Below are 15104 nucleotides of genomic sequence, written 5' to 3' on the forward strand. Positions count from 1 at the left end.
GGAGGACAGATGTCCGGGAGGGGGCCAGCAGACAGAGTCCAGGGAGGAGACGATGGAGGGAAGAGCCAGGGAGGAGATAGGAGGGGCTTGGAGCAGGAGGCGCAAAGCTGGACCCAGGCCACAGCCATAATGTAGACCCACGGTGGAGCCGACGGAGGGAGGAGCCATGGAGGAGGAATGGCCACCGACTCCAGGGGGCCGACCAACATCATCCACGGGGCAGGATGGCGATCCGTTTCTCACCAGAGTCCACTCCACGAAGGCAGCGAATTCCACTCGAAGACCATCTTCGGATGACGGCGCTCTGCACGTGGTGTTCAGGCTAGCGTCATAGAACGCGCAGAGCGCGTCGTCCGGGTAGCTGGTAAGTTCAGCGAGGGCCAGAAACAGTCTGGTATGGTCCTCGAGCGAGCGCTCTCACTGCTCCAGCAGGAGGAGGAGGAATTCGGGGCGAAGGAGGGGATCCCACAGAGGTAACTGTACTAGGTCAGGTCTTCTGTCACGTTATGCTGTTCAGGGAACACGCTGGAGTCACGAAGGAACTTTAGCAATCTTTAATAAAGGAAACGCTGGGAATCATCACAACAGGAGCTTGAGCAACACACGTAGTACACAAGTAGAACTGACAAATACAAACTGAACAGACTGGGGCTTATAAGGACTGGATAACGAGGGGCAAACAGGTGCAGGGAATCAACTAATAATCAAACTAAACAAGGACAGAAACAAGACCAAATAAGGAAACACAGGACCAGAAACAGGGGCAAAACATGACACAGAACAGTCCAGAATCCTGACAGAAATATCATTACCATATGTTTTCTTATTTATATATTTTACAACGTAATTTATTTCTGTGATGCAAAGCTGAATTTTCAGCATCATTACTCCAGTCTTTAGTGTCACCTGATCCTTCAGAAATTATTCTAATATGTTGATTTGCTGCTCAAGTAGCTGTTATTATGTTGAAAACAGTCGTGCTGCTTAATATTTGGTGAAAAAATATATTGTGGAAAGATCTATATGCAGGTTTGGTCATACAGTTTTGGAACAACATGATCAATGGTGAGTAAATTACGACAAAAAATTAAATTATGACATCTATTAGATAAATTCTAGTTTTTATCTTTATTGTCGTAATTGTGTTTAAAATAAATTAAATCATATATCATTTTGAATGTAGACTATTTTTCATTAGTGTTATATTTCATTTTATTTTATGTATGATATGATATGTATGTCAAATTATATGCATGTCTGCACTGGAAGCTCATGTCACCAAGACAAATTCCTTGTGTGTGCAAACACACTTGGCAATAAAATCCTTTATGATTCTGATTTTTGGGCCTAATATCATATTATAAAAAGCCTGCAATTACCTATACGGTACAGTATATAGTACACAATTATAACAGCCTCCTCTAAACAAGAGGAAAGGTGAGTCCAACGTCTGTTCTGTTGAAATTGGCACGTGATGAATACACTGAGGGAACCCAGCATACGTGTGCCACAACTGTTCATATTAAAGTCTGGATGAGAGGTAGATTTTAATTTGTTACTGTTGCATTTCAAGATTGTCTCTGAGGTTTAAAGTTTATTACATTAAAAGACGTATTAGAGAGCCTACAATTACTGAGTCTAGGTGAGTGAATGTAACACCGCACTTGTGAGTAATGCTATCCAGTTTGATTAGGTAATAGATTTAATTGGCACAGGTAATGATTGCTGATAGGTCAACAATGTTTGTGGCAAAATTGTAAGCTTTAGTCTAAATGCTCCCTAGATCAATGAGCAAAAACCCAAAAGTGTTACAATTATCCTCCTTTGCCATGTTTGCATATGCTTAGAGTTAATCAAGGGAGGGGACAGGCAGACAGAAAGAAAGGCTGAAAACTAGATGCAGAAGAGAGAGAGAGAGAGAGAGAGAGAGAGAGAGAGAGAGAGAGAGGCTGGGCTCCCACTGTTGTTCCATTCGGCTTCCTAATCCTGCTCTGCCTCGAGCATTCAATTAACTCCTCACCAGCAGATCAAATGACTGGCTAAAAGAGAGTATGACCGAGCCTAAATGCTAATTAATACTTAGGAATCAATGCCCCTCAATACTAAATGTCAAATAACAGTACAAGAGAGAACAGAGCAGTTCAGATGAAAAGCTCACTTTTGTATTACGATAGATATTTATGTTTCTAAGATGAAAATAACAGCCAGGCCGGTACAGACACGTGGGTGCGGGCTGAATGTCAGAGGAGACATAATGGGGAAAGAAAAGTGAAAGGTGCTTCAGCGAGGAGCTACAGCAGACCCACATTACCAATAATGCACTCTCTTTTTCTCTTTTGTTATCCATTTGTCACTCTCGCTTGTTCTTTCTGCAGGAGGTGTTACAGGTATAGTATGGCTATAATAGAATGCTGCTCAATCTAGGACTCGCTTTACACCTGGTATTAGGTCCAAATCGGTTGATCCAATCACAAATGATCAGATGAGATGGATCATCAGATGCCCCTTGGTAGTAACACACCTTTAGTATAGGGACCAATTCTCTCTATTAAACAGTTGCTTGTTAGCATGCCTATTATTAACATATTGGCTGTTTATTAGTGCTTATAAAGCAAGCACATATTCTGCATGACCATATTCTACATCTCTAATCCTACCCAATACCTAAACTTAACAACTACCTTGCTTTAATAAGCAGCAAATTAGGAGTTTATTGAGGCAAAAGTCATAGTTAACTGTTTGTTAATAGTGAGAATTGGACCTTCAAGAAACCTACCTGCAAAGCTACAGTACTGTTAAAATTTTAGGCACTTGTGTCAAAATGCTGCAAAATGAGGATGCTGTCAAAAATAATGTCATAGATAGATTTTCTTTATCAGTTAACTTCTATTAACTAAATGTAATCAACATTTGGTGTGACCATCCTTTGTGTTTAAAGCAGCTTTTGCTCTCGGTGCACTTGTGCATAGTTTTTCAGGGAGCTTTGCAGGTAGGTTTCTAAAAGCGTCTTGGAGACGTTTCCACAGTTCTTTAGACGCAGAAGAGAGAGAGAGAGAGAGGGAGGGAGAGGCCAGGCTCCCACTGTTGTTCCATTCGGCTTCCTAATCCTGCTCTGCCTCGAGCATTCAATTAACTCCTCACCAGCAGATCAAATGACTGGCTAAAAGAGAGTATGACCGAGCCTAAATGCTAATTAATACTTAGGAATCAATGCCCCTCAATACTAAATGTCAAATAACAGTACAAGAGAGAACAGAGCAGTTCAGATGAAAAGCTCACTTTTGTATTACGATAGATATTTATGTTTCTAAGATGAAAATAACAGCCAGGCCGGTACAGACACGTGGGTGCGGGCTGAATGTCAGAGGAGACATAATGGGGAAAGAAAAGTGAAAGGTGCTTCAGCGAGGAGCTACAGCAGACCCACATTACCAATAATGCACTCTCTTTTTCTCTTTTGTTATCCATTTGTCACTCTCGCTTGTTCTTTCTGCAGGAGGTGTTACAGGTATAGTATGGCTATAATAGAATGCTGCTCAATCTAGGACTCGCTTTACACCTGGTATTAGGTCCAAATCGGTTGATCCAATCACAAATGATCAGATGAGATGGATCATCAGATGCCCCTTGGTAGTAACACACCTTTAGTATAGGGACCAATTCTCTCTATTAAACAGTTGCTTGTTAGCATGCCTATTATTAACATATTGGCTGTTTATTAGTGCTTATAAAGCAAGCACATATTCTGCATGACCATATTCTACATCTCTAATCCTACCCAATACCTAAACTTAACAACTACCTTGCTTTAATAAGCAGCAAATTAGGAGTTTATTGAGGCAAAAGTCATAGTTAACTGTTTGTTAATAGTGAGAATTGGACCTTCAAGAAACCTACCTGCAAAGCTACAGTACTGTTAAAATTTTAGGCACTTGTGTCAAAATGCTGCAAAATGAGGATGCTGTCAAAAATAATGTCATAGATAGATTTTCTTTATCAGTTAACTTCTATTAACTAAATGTAATCAACATTTGGTGTGACCATCCTTTGTGTTTAAAGCAGCTTTTGCTCTCGGTGCACTTGTGCATAGTTTTTCAGGGAGCTTTGCAGGTAGGTTTCTAAAAGCGTCTTGGAGACGTTTCCACAGTTCTTCTGGATTTAATGTCTCAGTTTGTTCTGTTTCTTCATGTCATTCCAGACAGACTGGATGATGATGAGATCAGATCTCTGTGTGGAGCACTGGCTGTTGTCAGACAAAAACCTCACTGGATTATTACAATTAATGGCAAAATGAATGTTTGGAAATGTAAACTGATATTTCCTACTGAAACACTACAGCAAAAGATAGAAATAAATTACTTAAAACCATGTTTTAGCTTGTGAAAATACTAGTGTTCTAATAATTTGGGCCACCACTGTATGTACTCCCAAAGGATGAGGATGTGAAGAGTCAGTGGTTAAAATGAATTTTACAGTGACGCTGCAGTACAACTCCAACCTTTCATTGTGTTCCCATCATTTACTGGCGACTGCTTGCTGAGTTTAAAATACCCAGATGTACGCATTTTCATTTGGACCACCTTGTGCCTCTGGATCGCAATCTGTAAGTATGGTTAATTATTTATGCATATATTTTCTACCAAGTGTTCAAAACGCACAGTTTTGTGCTGTATATGGTGTACACCCAGTACAGCTCCAAAGCAAAATTAGAACCTTTAAAACAGCATAATAGGGTTTTTTTTTTAACCAATAATGGCCAGTATCATCAATATTGATGACAAGATTACGATAATTTTATTAAATTTATTTTTTTAATTAACCTATATATTAATATATTTTGAACACAAACATGATGTTTAAGCATAATAGTTCACTGAAAACTGAGTAAACCAAAAAACAAAACTTAAATGGGTAAAAACATAAATCTCCAAAACAAGCTTATATTTCAGTAATATACACCACCATTCAAAACTTTGGTGCTGGTAAGATTTTTTTTTTAAGTTTATGAAAAAAGTCTCTTATGCTCACCAAAGCTGCATTTTTGTTTAAAAATGCAGTAAAAACAATAATATTGTGAAAATTGCAACAAATTATAATGAATGTTTTCTATTTAAATATACTTTAAAATGTCATTTGTTCCTGTGGTGGTAAAGCTGAATTTTCTGCATCTTCAATGTCAAACAATCCTTCAGAAATCAATCTAATATGCTGATTTGCTGCTCAAAAAAACATTTCTTAATATTAATGTTGAAAATGCTTAGAAACCATGATGTGGTTTTTAGGATTCTTTGATGAATAGAGACTGCATTTATTTAAAACAGAAATATTTTGTAACAATATAAATGTCTATACTGATACTTTACTGAATAAAAAATAAATAAAACTCACTGACCCCAAAGTTTTTAAACAGTACTGTATGTCAGATCACCAAGAAAATCCCGGATAAAAATGTTATCATGAAAATAACACCCATTATCCCAAAGTACGCAAGTGGTAATGTAAAGATCTGTCTCCTACAGTACCTCAAATTAGGAGTTTATTGAGGCAAAAGTCATAGTTAACTGTTTGTTAATAGTGAGAATTGGACCTTCAAGAAACCTACCTGCAAAGCTACAGTACTGTTAAAATTTTAGGCACTTGTGTCAAAATGCTGCAAAATGAGGATGCTGTCAAAAATAATGTCATAGATAGATTTTCTTTATCAGTTAACTTCTATTAACTAAATGTAATCAACATTTGGTGTGACCATCCTTTGTGTTTAAAGCAGCTTTTGCTCTCGGTGCACTTGTGCATAGTTTTTCAGGGAGCTTTGCAGGTAGGTTTCTAAAAGCGTCTTGGAGACGTTTCCACAGTTCTTCTGGATTTAATGTCTCAGTTTGTTCTGTTTCTTCATGTCATTCCAGACAGACTGGATGATGATGAGATCAGATCTCTGTGTGGAGCTGTAATCAACATTTGGTGTGACCATCCTTTGTGTTTAAAGCAGCTTTTGCTCTCGGTGCACTTGTGCATAGTTTTTCAGGGAGCTTTGCAGGTAGGTTTCTAAAAGCGTCTTGGAGACGTTTCCACAGTTCTTCTGGATTTAATGTCTCAGTTTGTTCTGTTTCTTCATGTCATTCCAGACAGACTGGATGATGATGAGATCAGATCTCTGTGTGGAGCACTGGCTGTTGTCAGACAAAAACCTCACTGGATTATTACAATTAATGGCAAAATGAATGTTTGGAAATGTAAACTGATATTTCCTACTGAAACACTACAGCAAAAGATAGAAATAAATTACTTAAAACCATGTTTTAGCTTGTGAAAATACTAGTGTTCTAATAATTTGGGCCACCACTGTATGTACTCCCAAAGGATGAGGATGTGAAGAGTCAGTGGTTAAAATGAATTTTACAGTGACGCTGCAGTACAACTCCAACCTTTCATTGTGTTCCCATCATTTACTGGCGACTGCTTGCTGAGTTTAAAATACCCAGATGTACGCATTTTCATTTGGACCACCTTGTGCCTCTGGATCGCAATCTGTAAGTATGGTTAATTATTTATGCATATATTTTCTACCAAGTGTTCAAAACGCACAGTTTTGTGCTGTATATGGTGTACACCCAGTACAGCTCCAAAGCAAAATTAGAACCTTTAAAACAGCATAATAGGGTTTTTTTTTTAACCAATAATGGCCAGTATCATCAATATTGATGACAAGATTACGATAATTTTATTAAATTTATTTTTTTAATTAACCTATATATTAATATATTTTGAACACAAACATGATGTTTAAGCATAATAGTTCACTGAAAACTGAGTAAACCAAAAAACAAAACTTAAATGGGTAAAAACATAAATCTCCAAAACAAGCTTATATTTCAGTAATATACACCACCATTCAAAACTTTGGTGCTGGTAAGATTTTTTTTTTAAGTTTATGAAAAAAGTCTCTTATGCTCACCAAAGCTGCATTTTTGTTTAAAAATGCAGTAAAAACAATAATATTGTGAAAATTGCAACAAATTATAATGAATGTTTTCTATTTAAATATACTTTAAAATGTCATTTGTTCCTGTGGTGGTAAAGCTGAATTTTCTGCATCTTCAATGTCAAACAATCCTTCAGAAATCAATCTAATATGCTGATTTGCTGCTCAAAAAAACATTTCTTAATATTAATGTTGAAAATGCTTAGAAACCATGATGTGGTTTTTAGGATTCTTTGATGAATAGAGACTGCATTTATTTAAAACAGAAATATTTTGTAACAATATAAATGTCTATACTGATACTTTACTGAATAAAAAATAAATAAAACTCACTGACCCCAAAGTTTTTAAACAGTACTGTATGTCAGATCACCAAGAAAATCCCGGATAAAAATGTTATCATGAAAATAACACCCATTATCCCAAAGTACGCAAGTGGTAATGTAAAGATCTGTCTCCTACAGTACCTACAGCATCTAACAGCAGCCAACCATGGTGTGTATGTATGTATGCGTGTACAGTATGTTTGTGCACCTGTCTAGGGCTCTTTACCCTTTTCAAAACACTACTAAAAATTAGTTCGGAAACCCTCCTGAGCAGGTGTTGCAAGTGCGTGTATGCTGGCAAGGCTGCCTGTTTACGTGTATGATTGCAGACCCCAGATGTCAGTGTTTGAACCCTGGCACCCCGCTAAGCCTGACTCACCTCAGCACCTCGTTGGGGTTTCCTGACTTGCTGCCTTTCTTGTCAGGTGCGCCGTGGCATCCAGACTTAAGCAGCGTGTGAGGACCCCGATCCAGCATCATTGTGGAGGTTGCCATGGCGATTATGGCTACAGCATCACGTACTCGAGCCTCCAGTCCATAGTCCCACTCATCGTAGGAAACAGAGATCAAACCTGAGATACAGGAAGTGTAAATTCAGTAAATACAATCATCTGAAATATAAAATGTGTAGTTTTTGTAGCTAAATATGTCACGTGTATGTTCCTGTTTGCCCTTATTTGGTTCTTCCTGTGTCCTGTCCTCATTTGTTATTATTTGAGTCCAGGTGTTCCCCGTTTAGTTCATATTGTTCCCAGGTGTGTCCCATTAGTTTCTGAGCATTTAAACCCTGTGTTTCCCAGTGTTTTCTGTCTACTGTTGAACGTCATTCTGACTGATAAATGTCATCCCTGAAGTTCCCGTGTTTTGTATTCCTTTGTTTATTTTGTATCTAAATTCTAGTTTACGTATTCTCCAGCATCTCCTTCGTTCATTCCTCCCCGAGAGACCGTGACAAAATATTTCTATAGTTTTATTTATTTTGATTTATTTATTAATTTTAGTACTTAAATGTAAGCCTGTTTATTTCAGTTAGTTGACAAAGCAATATTTCTCATTTTAATTTACATTTCTTAGGTTTAAGTTTTCATCTAATTTTTATTAATATTTTATTTTATTTCAGACTTTTATATACCGAAAACTATTTTTAATAGTTACAGTTGTGGTTTTAGTTAACAATAACAACACTTCTACATATTATAGATAATAATAATAATAATAATAATAAAAACATTATAATATAAAATTCTTATATTAAATTTTATGTCATTTAAAATTCTGGCCAATGTTGACAAGCTGCTAAATACTGATGGCCAGTAATCAAAAATGAAAATTCTATACAATTTAGTCACAAGATAATCAACTAAAACTTCACTACAATCAATATATATATATATACATTATTTATATTTCTTCTTACCTGTTGGAAAGACGCTGGGTACATTATCTGCATCCCCTGTCACCAGAGATGGTACAATCCAGGTGTAACCATAACCAGTGAGGCCGACAGAATGTGCCACCTCGAAAATGGTCATGGCTTCTTCTTTAGTGCAGTACAGTAGTATAACAGGACTTTGGAGCTTCTTCATCTGGTTCTGGATCTTTGAGTCGCCATCATCTACTGACATGTCCAACAGCAGCACCTCTTCCAGCTCCCAGCCAACAAAACTGTTCTCCACGGTACTCCGGATCTGGATGAAGGCAAAACAGACAAAGAAAGATGAAGAAAGGCATGTCCTGTAACACCCTCCTGCTGCCTCCAGCTCTTTTTGCTTTTGTTCTTTAGATATAAAGAGAAGAGAGAGTTTAAAAAGAAAACTGACAAAAAGACAACGAGAGAAAGGGAAAGCTACATTTTTATTTAAAGGAATAAACACTAATCATAAAAAGTGAAATTCCCATCATGCACTTCATCCAGATACCAAACATTTTTTGATCTCTATGATTTGTAAAGAAACAGACCTAACCCACATTTCAAAATGCACAGAACTGCTCTGCTCTGTCTGAGGAGACAGAGAGAAATTAAACTGCATTTTCTCATAACAAATTGTTCAAACATGAGACCACAGAGATGCTTTCCATTATAATCTACTGCAGTCAGAACTAGAGGAAGATGAAATTATCGTACCCACAATTCTGATGATGCATATTTCTGTATCGCCCAATATTTCCAGCCAATTTGACAGACTTGCAAATTGCACTGACAGTATCATTACACACATGCAGTCAAGTGTAATGTGAGCATCCGGTACCACTGGGGTAAATCTACAAAAATGACTGTGATTGTCCCTAGTACACTGATACGCTGACATTTCAATCCCACTGTACTGAAAGATCACTATATTTATATCTGAGATATTTTAGTTTTATTTATAAACTATATAATAATATTAAAGGGGTCATATGATGCGATTTCAAGTTTTCCTTTCTCTTTGGAGTGTTACAAGCTGTTCGTGAATAGATAAGATCCCTAAAGTTGCAAAGACTAAAGTCTCAAACCCAAAGAGATATTTTTTATAAAAGTTAAGACTTGTCCACGTCCTCCTAAAATGCCTCGTTTAAACATGCCCCCACATGTCTACGTCACTGTGTGGGAAGATTTGCATAACACCGCCCAAATGTTCACGCAAAGAAAGAAGGCGTAACTTTTATTCTCGCTGTAGTATTGTTGCCGCCGCCATGTCGTGGAGACGCTGTGTGTTTCGTTGTGAAAGCGAAACTACTTTGTTTACAACACTGTTCCAGAACAGTTCAACCCAAATATTCAGATGTGTGCAGCGCATTTTATGGAGGACTGTTTCCTGAACATGGGAAAGTAGCCTACAATGCCGTCTACACACAAAGACTGTTTCTATAAAGTGGGGCAGTTCCAGCTTTGCAAGGACAGTCTGGCGCTTCTGACTCACAGCCTGTAAGTATGTTTTCAAATTAAAAGAATCTGCCACTGATGATTCAAACGCGAGTTTTGAGCAGTGTAGAGTAGTGGTTGTTGTTTGTCGTTTCTCCAATTACAAATGCAGACATGGTTTTATGTTTACGCGGTGCGATATGCAACGCAATGCGTAAAAAGACAGTATAAGTCATTATAATCAGCAATTATGTCCCCACTGGATGCAACAAATGCCTCGTTTGTAATGGGTTTTATTGGTTTTGTCTCGTCTCGCCGGGACACAGGGCATCACAGTATGGTAAGGGGTGTAACATTTCCGTCACATGCTTGAGGTATTCGGCCAATCACAATGCACTAGATAGCTGGCCAATCACAGCACAACTCGCTTTTCAGAACGATGAGCTTTGTAAAAATCGATGCGTTTCAGAAAGGCGGGGCATAGAGGAGAAACAATAATGTACAGTATGTGGAAAATAATGTGTTTTTTTAACCTTAAACCGCATAAACACATTGCATTAAACCAAATACACAAAATAATGTTCTTTTTAGCAACATCATATGACCCCTTTAAAACTCTAGCTTTAGTTAACAATAATAACCTTGTTCTATAAAAGGCTGTTTTGCTTCCATGAATTAAAAGGATCAACACTACTATTATAGGGCTTGTATACAAGGCTAAAGGCGCATACTGTGAGAGGTGTGTGATGAATGAACAGAAAGATGGTTACAGGGAAAATTCCACTAGTCATCATTTACTCACCCTCATGTCATTCCGAACCCGTTTGACTTTCTATCTTGCGTGCAGACTCTTTTCTGTTGCCATACGGGTTAAGAATGACATAAGGGTCCGTAAATGATGGCACAATTTCATTTTTGAGTGAACTATGCCTTGAAATAAAAAACAATAAGACATAAAATTGGAGAGGAAAGCAGCATTAGTTCCTATAGGAGCGACGTATAGTGAAAGTATGGGAGAGGACGGGTGTATTAGTTTTGACAAAAGCCCTAGCATACAGAAGATAGAGGAGAGGAAGAGAGAATTAGTTGAGACAGGAGCATTGGCAAACTCCTGATGATGAAAGAGACTCGAACCGCAGCGGCTGGCGCCCCAGCGGGAGTGAGAACCTCGGAATTAGGGTGTGAATCAAACCAGCTAGAGTTTCCAGAATTGGGGGCAGTGAAGCAAACAGCAGTCTGGGGTTTCACGAGATCCCCATCTCAATTTGGCCAAATTGGTGTAGCTCTGGATAGGTGAGTGTTTATACACCCTGATGATGCATTTCAGTGATTTGATAAACAAGAGCAGGTTCTGAATGGATTGTTTGGTGGGATTATGATCATAAGCCATTTAAACTGAGATGTGTTTCTTTCAACCACTCAAAACACACTCGAAATCACCTAGCAAGCCCTGGTAAAAACCCTAGCAAGTACATAGCAACATGCTAAAAACATGCAGAACATCTTAGCAAGCACATTGCAATGCTTTTCTGCACCACTCCAAATTCCTTCAGAAATAAAATCCAGGGAACAATTGTTAAATTCTCAGTGATAAACATAACTTTAAAATAATAAATAAATGTAATAACAACTACAATAATACACATATATAAAATACTGTTCAAAAGTGCGCAATCGGTAAGATTTTTTTCAAGAAAGTATATTTTTATGCAGCAAGGACACATTATATTGATCAAAAGTGACAGCAAAGATTTTTATAGACACTGTTACAAAAGAAATTATATTATTTCAAATAAATGCTGTTCTTTCTATTCAAGAATTCTGGGGGGGGGGACGAATGTATCACGGTTACCACAAAAATAGTAAGCAACTCAACTGTTTTAAATAATAATAATAATAATAATACATATTTTATTATTACCAATATTGATCAAAATACAAAAATGATAAAATCACATTTTTTATATTATTTCACAATATCAATGTTTTTACTGTATGTTTTAACAAATGAATGCAGCCTTGGTGAGCATAAGAGATTTTTGCAAAAAACATTTTAAAATCTTACCAACTCCAAACTTTTGAACGTATATGTAAATATATAAAAAACTGAACATGTAAATATATATTTAGCTAACATATAAACTATGTTTGATGAGTTCCTGCAGTCTTCTAAGCTTAGTATGAAATAACACCTGAACTGAACTGACATCAGAACTCATGTGTTTTATCTTCAAGATTACTTGAATCATAAACATACATTGGGGTTTGGATGAAGACCTAAAACTTGACCTGATATATAGTGTATTACTTCTACACCTGCTTAAATTAACAGTTAAACTGAAATTAAAATGGAACCGAATTGAGAAAAAATGAATAGCGACAACTCACCCGATTGACAAAGTCCTGGTATCCAGGGTAGTAGGTGGTGACGATGGAGAATATGTACCAGTCATATTCCTCCATTATGTTAAGCATGACAGAGGCCTGCTGCTCTATAGAGGGTCCAAACTGGAAGAACATGGAATGGTCATCCTGCAAGAAACAAAGATACATGCATGCATGAGAACAGAAGAATCAAGGCGAATCACATTATAATAGGATATCAGTTGGTTATAGTTATAGTTCATACTGGTTTTCAACAGTACATACAGTATGTCAAAGAGAGAGATGAGAATTTGCTTGCTCAATCATTTTTCTTGTATTCTTCTTGCCTCCAGCCCATTACAAAGAAAAAGTGACAAATCCAAAGTTAAATATATATATTTTTTTCTTTTCACCACAGTTTGGATAAAGGGAACAAGGATCAGGAGAAATATGAACCGCAGTTCACCAGATCTGACATCTGCTGCATCAAAGCCTGTGAACGAGACACATTTTGCTCCCTTAACATCTAAATGACCACTTCACTCCTGAAACAAATCCCAGGCAGTTCAAATGTCAAAATGAAATGACTTTGGTACATTGGTGATGAATGATTTCAAATGTTTATAATAAGCACATTAATGAACTCTTCACATCTAGTATGCATACACTGATGCGAGTGTGTGTTTGTGTAAGCAGTCAGTAGCAAATAAGCCAAAGCATTTTAAAGCTATGCACACATGTATGACAGTGCACATGAATGCATGCACACTGATGTATAGCTCTGTACATGCCTGTAAATGATTGTTCTGTGTGTGCACTCATGTGTGAAGTCGGTCGTGGGCGTTTGCCATGTTAGTCATGCCACATGGCGAAATCTCACAGTCTCTGTCTTTCTCTCTTTCAGGTCTCCACGCTCTACTCAGCATCAAAGTCACTCCCCTGGGGTCCGAGATGGACTGATCCTTTACCTTGATTCGGCTTTAATGAGGTAACAACACTGATGGGACTGCGGGGAGGGGGGCTTAGCTTGTTAATCTAACGGCTGTAGTATAATATTTTACGTATGTGTTTATATATTCTTGTTTTGTGGATTTTCACTAAATGTTTAATGTGTGCCTGATTTGCCAGTCTGTATGTGTGTGTCTTTGCCTCTTTAATTTTCTGACTTCTATTAATTTACGTGCCCCCAATATTAATTTCCTGTCTTAATTCCTCCTCTTCCCTTTTGGAGTTGATCCCATCAGGAGAGGTGGGACTCCAGTCATGGGGTCAGTAAGATTTCTTTCTCCTTTTCGGAAAGAAATTAGCTCTTTTACTCAGCGAGCAAGAATTAAAGTGATCAAAAATGACAATTTCAATTTTTTAAAATTATATTTCAGATAAATGCTGTTCTTTCTATTCATTAAAGAAACATGTAAAAATGTGTATCATGGTTTCCATCAAAAATTTCAGCAGCACAACTGTTTTTAGCTTTGGGAAGAAAAATAAATATTTTTTATGAGCACTAAAATTCAGTTTTGCCATCACAGGAATAAATGACATTTAATATTAAATATATATAAAAAAACATGAAAACAGAAAACCATTCTTGTAAAATATAATATAATATCTATCAGTGTTGTCAATTTAACATGTTAATTAATTAGTTATTGAAAAAGGCCGTATTAGTTTGTTATTGGGACTATCATTTCATAAAAAAAATTGTTTCTTATTTCCATATTAAAGGGGTCATCGGATGCCCATTTTCCACAAGTTGATATGATTCTTTAGGGTCTTAATGAAAAGTCTATAACATACTTTGGTTAAAATTTCTCAATGGTAGTGTAAAACAACACCCTTTTTACCTTGTCAAAATCAGCTCTGCAGACATCAACCCATTCTGTTGCGTGTTGCTTTAAATGCTAATGAGCTCTGCTCACCCCGCCCCTCTCTTCTGTGGAGTGACGAGCCGGGCTCTGAGAGACTGTTTACTTTAGCCGCGAAACTTGCTAACTAGCACGTTATTAGGAAAGGCTATTGCAAAGATTCATTAAAAAAAACCTTATACTCACTTCTGCTGTAAGTGAAGCTGGATCACAAATGATTCGTGCGAACATAGACGCATTTAGGTAGATCGGGGGGACGCATTCCCTTCACAGACAAAAGTAATCCACTGCATCTTCAGTGGCTCAGATGTCGGGAATAAATGACAACTGCTATGTTCATTATTACATCCATCATCAACAAAACACCTCAATCACTATGGAGCCATTCTTGTTTACATCTGCTCCGGCAGTGAAACAATGGCGGTCGGACTGTTACAGCTCACTCAGAGTGGGTCTAAGGTAAGACGGCCATGTCAATCAACTATCGTGGGAGCGGCTTTCGTCTATGTGACGCAGTGTTAATTTCGTTGACGAATAATTTTCGTCATAACTGTCGTCAACGACATTTTTTCACCGACGACAACGAGATGATAACGAACTAAAACTCTGTTTGAAGGACAAAAACTATGACGTAAATCTACTGACATTTTCGTCAACTAATAAAACGAGACGAAAATGTTAGGGAGGGACGATTTGGGAAGAGATTCATTCAGAACGAATCTGCT

The 15104-nt window shown here is 37.4% G+C and overlaps 1 protein-coding gene across 3 annotated transcripts in view; it reads right to left on the bottom strand.

The window, feature by feature from the left end:
- The window catches only part of grin2bb (glutamate receptor, ionotropic, N-methyl D-aspartate 2B, genome duplicate b), a 106359-nt gene that overhangs the window by 31417 nt on the left and 59838 nt on the right, over window positions 1-15104 (bottom strand). For all 3 annotated transcript variants that reach the window (XM_016471606.1, XM_016471605.1, XM_016471604.1), the window contains exons 3-5: window positions 12539-12682; window positions 8723-8993; window positions 7685-7877 (exon numbers count right to left, since the gene is read on the bottom strand). In XM_016471606.1, the coding sequence (XP_016327092.1) occupies window positions 7685-7877; window positions 8723-8993; window positions 12539-12682 (608 nt within the window). The remainder of the gene's footprint in view (window positions 1-7684; window positions 7878-8722; window positions 8994-12538; window positions 12683-15104) is intronic.

Source organism: Sinocyclocheilus anshuiensis, unplaced genomic scaffold (genome assembly GCF_001515605.1).
Source record: "Sinocyclocheilus anshuiensis isolate Anshui unplaced genomic scaffold, SAMN03320099.WGS_v1.1 scaffold2166, whole genome shotgun sequence".
Classification (NCBI taxonomy): domain Eukaryota; kingdom Metazoa; phylum Chordata; class Actinopteri; order Cypriniformes; family Cyprinidae; genus Sinocyclocheilus; species Sinocyclocheilus anshuiensis.